Source organism: Micromesistius poutassou (assembly GCF_964030765.1).
Source record: "Micromesistius poutassou genome assembly, chromosome: 16".
NCBI classification, from domain to species: domain Eukaryota; kingdom Metazoa; phylum Chordata; class Actinopteri; order Gadiformes; family Gadidae; genus Micromesistius; species Micromesistius poutassou.
In genome coordinates this window covers 1,404,367-1,411,866 of record NC_140286.1, presented here as the reverse complement: position 1 = coordinate 1,411,866, position 7,500 = coordinate 1,404,367, and the positions used below count along the sequence as shown (strand labels likewise).

General features: G+C 48.4%; 1 protein-coding gene across 1 annotated transcript in view; it reads left to right on the top strand.

Annotated features, from left to right (window-relative positions):
• onecut3b (one cut homeobox 3b) overlaps positions 1 to 6,370 on the top strand; it is a gene marked incomplete at both ends in the record, with an annotated part of 12,506 nt that extends 6,136 nt beyond the window's left edge. The window contains one exon of the mRNA XM_084481422.1: positions 5,958 to 6,370. Within this exon, the coding sequence (XP_084337548.1) occupies positions 5,958 to 6,370 (413 nt within the window). The remainder of the gene's footprint in view (positions 1 to 5,957) is intronic.
• Positions 6,371 to 7,500: the final 1,130 nt, after the last annotated feature.

Below are 7,500 nucleotides of genomic sequence, written 5' to 3'. Positions count from 1 at the left end.
CCTTCAGTCTTCAGTTAGGATGGGTCAAATTAAACATTATATATTTTTTAAAAACGAAAGACAAGAAATTTCCAATGCAAGACATTGTGCTATTATGTACAATTATCCACATGTCAAATCATTTGTGGCTAGTTAACCGGCCTAGCCGGGTAAGACAATACAAATCAAGTAATATTGGACAAATATATATATTATTTGCAGATCAATTCAGGACATTAAATAATAAAATCAAAATCCTTCTGGTTATTCTGGCGCATTTGTCGTAAGAATATGGTTGCAGAGTTGTGATGTTATGTTCTCTTACTTGCAGCACATCTCTGTCGAATAGACAGGAAAGGAAACATATTTTACACTGACATAGTTTTGCTTGCGTGGTGTTATGCAGACGGACATAAAACTAGTTCACATGAGGCATGGTGGTGGCATCACAAGTGTCTTTCGGCCCAATACTTGCGCATGGACAAGCAACTAAAGCCACAGATCAGTTCCTACCCGGAGAATAAGGTATTTACGTACAAACCATCCCAACAAAAACCAAACGAGGTCCTCAAAAAAAAATCGATTTCAAATCAATTATACCACCGATTTGAACAATCAGGGGATGTTTAAACGCTAATGTTTTAAAAGAAATCGAGCGTTCATTCACACAGTAATGAATATAAAATGATCAATACAATCAATACCATCCCAAAAGGTGTAACAAAGAGTGATTTACGCCACTGTTTCTCGCCCCGCAGTAGTCCGTCCAGTGCGGGAGAGGGCCCGTCTCACCGCACACAAAGCGCGAACTCGTCCGTCAGGCAGCCAGCCGTCTTCTAACAGCACGGTGCGGTTAGTTCACCGTCTGCCACTCATGCTTCATCCTTTTTTTCTGTCCACACACACACACACACACACACACACACACACACACACACACACACACACACACACACACACACACACACACACACACACACACACACACACACACACAAACGCACAAACAAGCATGCACGCGCACACACGCGCACACACACACACACACACACACACACACACACACACAAGCACGCACACACACACACACACACACACACACACACACACACACACACACACACACACAGAACAAGAGTACGGCACACACACACACACACACACACACTTACACACAGCACGAGAGCACACACACACACACACACACACACACACACACCACCAATGCAGACACACAGGCAGACGCACAGACACACACTACACTAAACAGAGAGGATATGCGTAATCTGGTGGGGAGGGGGGAGGAGGGAGGGGGGAGGGGGGAGGGGGAACGCTTAGAATGAGGTGGTCAAATGTAATACTAGTTGTCTTGTGTCCTTTGATACCCTGTGTACCCAGATGACAGCTCTGTGTGCGGTGGTTCTCAGGCTTTCATCTGTGTTTACAAATGACCTTCAGGACACGGGAGACGTCCTCTGGGGTCCTAGTGTTACCCCAGGGGCCCCACTTTTTCGCCACAAATGAGCCGGAGTGTCTTCACACCACACGGCTTTCCTCCCCCCCCCCCCCCACCCAATGTTATTTAATCTGTATCGCCGTGGAAACACGACACACTATACTTTGTAACACAGCATGCTGGCATTGATCCGTGATTGACTGATAGCGATCCATCGCTGTTATGAATCAAATAACAACAAAAAAGTGTGTCTTGATACTGCTCGATTATTGCATCGCTTGGCAATATCGAAAGCACCAGTTTGTTGTTGGTCCCGCGGAGATCTTTGTGTTTTGGTTTTGTTTTTGTTGAAAATCCGTTGTTGTTTGTGTGACAGCGTGTGACAATGATGTGGACCACAGAACCAAAAGACCAACGAGGTAATCAGGCGTCAAACCCCCGGAGCTGCGTAACGGTGTGGTGAATACTGATAGCAGGAGGCTAACCCAGTCACCACCATCCACCACCACCACCACCACGCTTCAGGCCGGTGGCTCTCAGGCACACGCAGCTGTTGACACTTTGTGGATCACAGGCGTCTGGAGATCCAACGTCGGGCCTATATATATATATATATATATATATCGTCTGATCGAGGGGGGGGGGGGAGGGGACGGGTAAGGAGGTGCTAGAGAAGTGGCAAAAGTGTTAGCGTCGCCGGCGAAAAAAGAAAGACACGTCTTTAGAGCGATGAAATGACAAAGCGCCACTTGAGACCGCCGGAGATCCATCGGCTTGTCTCTTCGGCGAAGCCCGTTTGGTAATGAGCGAACTAAAGATACCCGTTTACTATTTGGTACTCGTCTCAAGGGGCTGTGCTTTAATGAGCCGCCATACTCTGCCTGCCTTCCCCCCCAGGTCCTATCCATTGATATGGAAGGGAATTTGCAGGAGGCCGAAGGAGTCTCATTTGGAGTGGACCTATTGATTATCGTCAATATCCATCGATCGGGCTCAGAGCCTATGGTACTGCTAACACCTTTGGTTCCGGTAGGCTATGCGGCTGTGGAATGGCGGCCGTCTCTCTCTGTCACTGTCTCTCTGTCTCTGTCTCTCTAGCTGTGTTCGGCATCGTTCCCTATTCACTCACTCACTATGACCCTATATAGTGTTGATGATATAGTGAACTATATAGGGAACGAACTAACCAGAATTCGGACACTACGCTGGACATTTCTAAACGTCATTTGCGTCAGTAAATGTGCCCGCATTGCATTGTGGTATAGGGGAGTAACATGTAGGGAACATCGTATGTTCACTCAAATTTTGGGTATTTTATTGTCCAGTGAATGAAATTAACCACTGAGAATTCGAACACCACTACAAAATGGCGAGCACCCTATATAGTGCACTATATCCGTGATAGGGAACGATTTCAAACACAGCTTCTGTCTCTGTCTCTCTGTCTCTGTATCTCTCTCTCTCTGTGTCTCTGTCTCTCTGTGTCTCTGTATCTCTGTCTCTGTATCTCTCTCTCTCTCTCTGTCTCTCTGTGTCTCCGTATCTCTCTCTCTCTCTGTGTCTCTGTGTCTCTCTGTCTCTGTATCTCTCTCTCTCTCTCTCTGTGTCTCTCTGTCTTTCTCTCTGTGTCTCTCTGTCTCTGTCTCTCTGTCTCTGTCTTGGCCTCTGATTGGAGGAATCGTCAGTCCAGCTGATGGAGGGGGATTCGAGTGGTGTTGGCATCGTAAAATGGCCGGTGGCACAAGTTGTTTGAAAACAGGCATTACATATTAAATTATCACTATATTAGCACTAGCATTCAGTCATTACATTAGAGAGTATTGAGTTTGGTTTGAGCCAGCACTTAGAGCGCCGGGAGGAGATTCTGGCATTGGCCGGGCTGAACCAATTGAATAAACGTTCCATGAAATGGTTCTGAAGTGCGGATCAATCAATATGGGGACTATCAATCTGAGGGCAAATTAAAACAATTGGGAACAAGAACAACAAGACGCAAACAGTTGGAGAGATCCAGAATGGATGAAGCGATCTATTGTTGGTCAACCGTGTAAAAAAAACAAAACAAAACCCGGGGAGCCGCACCCCGGGCGCCGCGTCAGGGCCCCGGCGTCCAGGTAGATAACCAGATCTCCGTTACCGCCACGGTGGGACGGGCCGGTCAGGATGGGATTCTTTTCAAATAAATAAATAAACACACAGGCATCCTGCCTGTGCATGCTGACACTTGGCGATACACATGGACACACACACACACACACACGGACACACACACACACACACACACACACACACATATTACACACACATATTACACACACACGCAAACAAATACACACACACAGACACACACATAATACATAAACATGCACACACTTAATACACAAACACACACATTCCATACCCTTAAGCACAAACAAGCAGAATACATACAAAAAACACATACACGTACACACACACACACACACACACACACACACACATATTATACACACACGCAAACAAATACACACACACAGACACACACATAATACACAAACATGCACACACTTAATACAAACACACACACATCACATACACACACACACACACACACACACACACACACACATACATACACATCACATACACTTAAGCACAAACAAGCACAGGAATACATACAAAAAAACCACATACACGTACACACACACAAACACACACACATATTACACACACGCAAACAAATACACACACACAGACACACACATAATACACAAACATGCACACACTTAATACACAAACACACACACACACACACACGGTCACGCACACACACACTTAAGCACAAACAAGCACAGGAATACATACAAAAAAACACATACACATACACGTACACACACACACACACACACACACACACACACACACACACATCGATCTTCTCACAGTCAAATTTGTTTACTGCTGTTGTCTAAACCTGCCGTAAAGCCATCAGTCATTTGCATACAGCCCCTCCACACACTGCAGTCCACGCTTTATTTCATCCCTTCCTTCATGTATAGGCCTACACTCCTCCTGCGGTGTCTTCGGCCGCCTTCAACAACAGTCAGCACAGCGTGGTTACAGGCTGCCTCTGCCTCTAGTCCGGCTAGCGTCTCTCGGTATCATTTGACTACAAACACAGGCTGCAAGTGGCACACTTCTGTGTATTTTTTTTCGAGGGGAGTATAGGTCAACGGCGGCATTTTTATAAGAGCCGTGTCTTTGTCCTCCTATGCCCTTTCAGTCTGACACTCTACTCCGCCACATCTCTTTTGTTCTTCCAGAGATAAACAATTTTTTCTTCAGCTGTCTGTCACGCGGCGCGCTCCCGCGCCATACACTATCGTGAAGGGGGCGCGCTGCGCTCCCCAGCTGCTGGCGCGCACGTCCTCCCTCGCATGAACCCACACACACACACACACACACACACACACACACACACACACACACACACACACACACACACACACATACTGCACGCGCGCCCCCCCCCCACACACGCGCGCGCACTTGCACATACACACACAGACACGCACACAAACACACGCACTTGCACATACACACAAAGGCACACACACACACACACACACACACACGCACACGCACACACACACACACACACACACACACACACACACACACACACACACACACACACACACACACACACACCTCGGTCTCGCGAAATCAATGAGGATCGATCGGCTGGGGAAGGGAGCCCTGATTACTGGACCACGTGCTCTGGAGAAAACCGCGGAAAATCGATCATTGCAGCTTTTTAGGGCAACAGAACAGAACAGTCTCTCTCCAGTCTCCTAGCCGGAGCCTATAGCGGCTATCGGTGCATCGAGGCACGGCGGGCTACAGACGGTTGGCTGAAGCAGTTAAAATCTATGGTTTGACCAACTATTGTATAAGTAACCATATGCCCCCCCCCCCCCCCCCGCACCAAGCATCTCAAATAATAAAGCCCGCGAGTCATACGGGTCTGTTGTTGGTAGCCCGCACACGTACCTCGCACTATTAAACCACGGATTTGTGGGTTGGTTAGGACAACCTAGCGTATGACCTTATTAAGCCTATAGTTTTTTATTTTATTTCAGCTTTCACCTTGGCTCATCGTTCTAGAAGGGGCCAAATGGTGATCCGTCCATACCAGCCGAACCTTGACCGTCTCTTGCAATGCAGGCACCAACACTTCTGTTTGCATTCGCCCACAGAGGCCTATACTGACCATTAGAAATGTGCATCCTGCAGCGTCCACTGCTTTATTAGCCTGTTATGGATCTTCACTACGGCTCATCCCATCGGCTCTTATTCCTTCGGTGATGTTTCTGCTTTTTACCCGCGGCCGTGGAGCGACCCCGTGCGTCCACCGCGGCGGGATTGATTTGGTGGGGCCTATTGTCATTTTACAATAACCTGAAGATGAATTGTACTCATGTCAAACTTCTCCGCCCCAACCCCCCAACCCCCAACCCTCCACACCCCCTCTCTTCTGCAGCATGTAAACGCAAGGAGCAAGAGCAGGGGCGGGAGCGCAGCCAGTTGCCAAAGAAGCAGCGATTGGTCTTCACAGACCTGCAGCGTCGCACCCTGGTAGCCATCTTCAGGGAGAACCGGCGGCCGTCCAAGGAGATGCAGCTCACCATCTCCCAGCAGCTGGGCCTGGAGCTCTCCACCGTCTCCAACTTCTTCATGAACTCCCGCCGGCGCTCCCGCGACCTCTGGGCGACGGAGGACCAGAGCCACGGGGTCCACGGGGGCCACCTGCACCACGGGAACGCCAACAACAGCCACAACCACAACCACAACAACAACAACAACAACATACACAGCCACAACCATAACAACAACGTGCATCATTCGCCGATCCAGCCCGGCACGTCCTCCGCGCCCACCTTCTCCAAAGCCTAGAGAGGCGGAGGGGGGGAGGGGGGAGGGGGGGAGAGGGATGAGGACGGATGGTGCGTGGGGGACATTGTTACCCTCCGTGATCCACAACTCATGATCAACGTCGACATTTTCAGGTCCTTTTTTTTTTTTGGATGACCTGTTCGTTTTTTTTTCTTTCTTTTTTTTTTTAAACATTTAAAATCGACTATATTTATTTCTACAACATTTCAGCCTTCGTCACTTCATTACACTTCATCACCTGCATTTAGGAAGAAAATAAATAAACCAAAGAACACACACATAGCTTTACATATAGGCTCTGGCCTGTAGCGACACACGATGGGATCTGAAATCAAAGAACTGTAGTCCTTTATCGTCTTGTAGCCGGTATGGTGGGGGGGGGGGGGGGTCCATTGTAGCCTGTATATTGGTTTTTCCAGCGGGGAAATAAATGTACCAAAGATATACACTCATAAAGACAACGTGAGCTAAACGACGCAAACAAAGAAATCAGAAACGTAATCATTAAACCGGTGCAATCACGTGCATATATGGGCATTTTATAGTTGGCCCACTATAGAATCGGATTGGATTGGTGCGCACTTGCAACGTCTCCACATCCCATGCTTTAACTAGGCTTGGGCATGGAGTTTAGGTAGCCTTTTTATGTTGTTAATGCATCCGTGTGCTTATATTGGCCTCTCACTTGGCCTGCAAATCCCGCGCACCACACAGGGAGTCTTCTCACCCCTCGCCCCCTCCCCCCCCCCCCCACCACTCACTCTGCATCCCCGCCATGCAGGGCCTGGGTCTCAGGCGAACACGCATGTGCCCGAGAGGCCACGCGGTGAGCCGATGCTGGGTTGTTAATTTCACTGCAGTGATCTAGCACATTCCCAGCCGGGGTGAGAGTGCCACCTGCTGTTGGTTAGGAGATCGTCCTCAATCATCGCTGATCGCGTATAGCAGCCTATATACCCTGTACGTTCAACCCAGAGCGCCCGATTGGAAACGGGTGTTTCAAATCGGAATTATACATCTAACTGCATCTAAAGGGACATTTTTAAATTATGGTCACCGAATAGCCGCGCTTAATCATGTCATGAGGGCATTTTCCCTCATACATACACACACACACACACACACACACA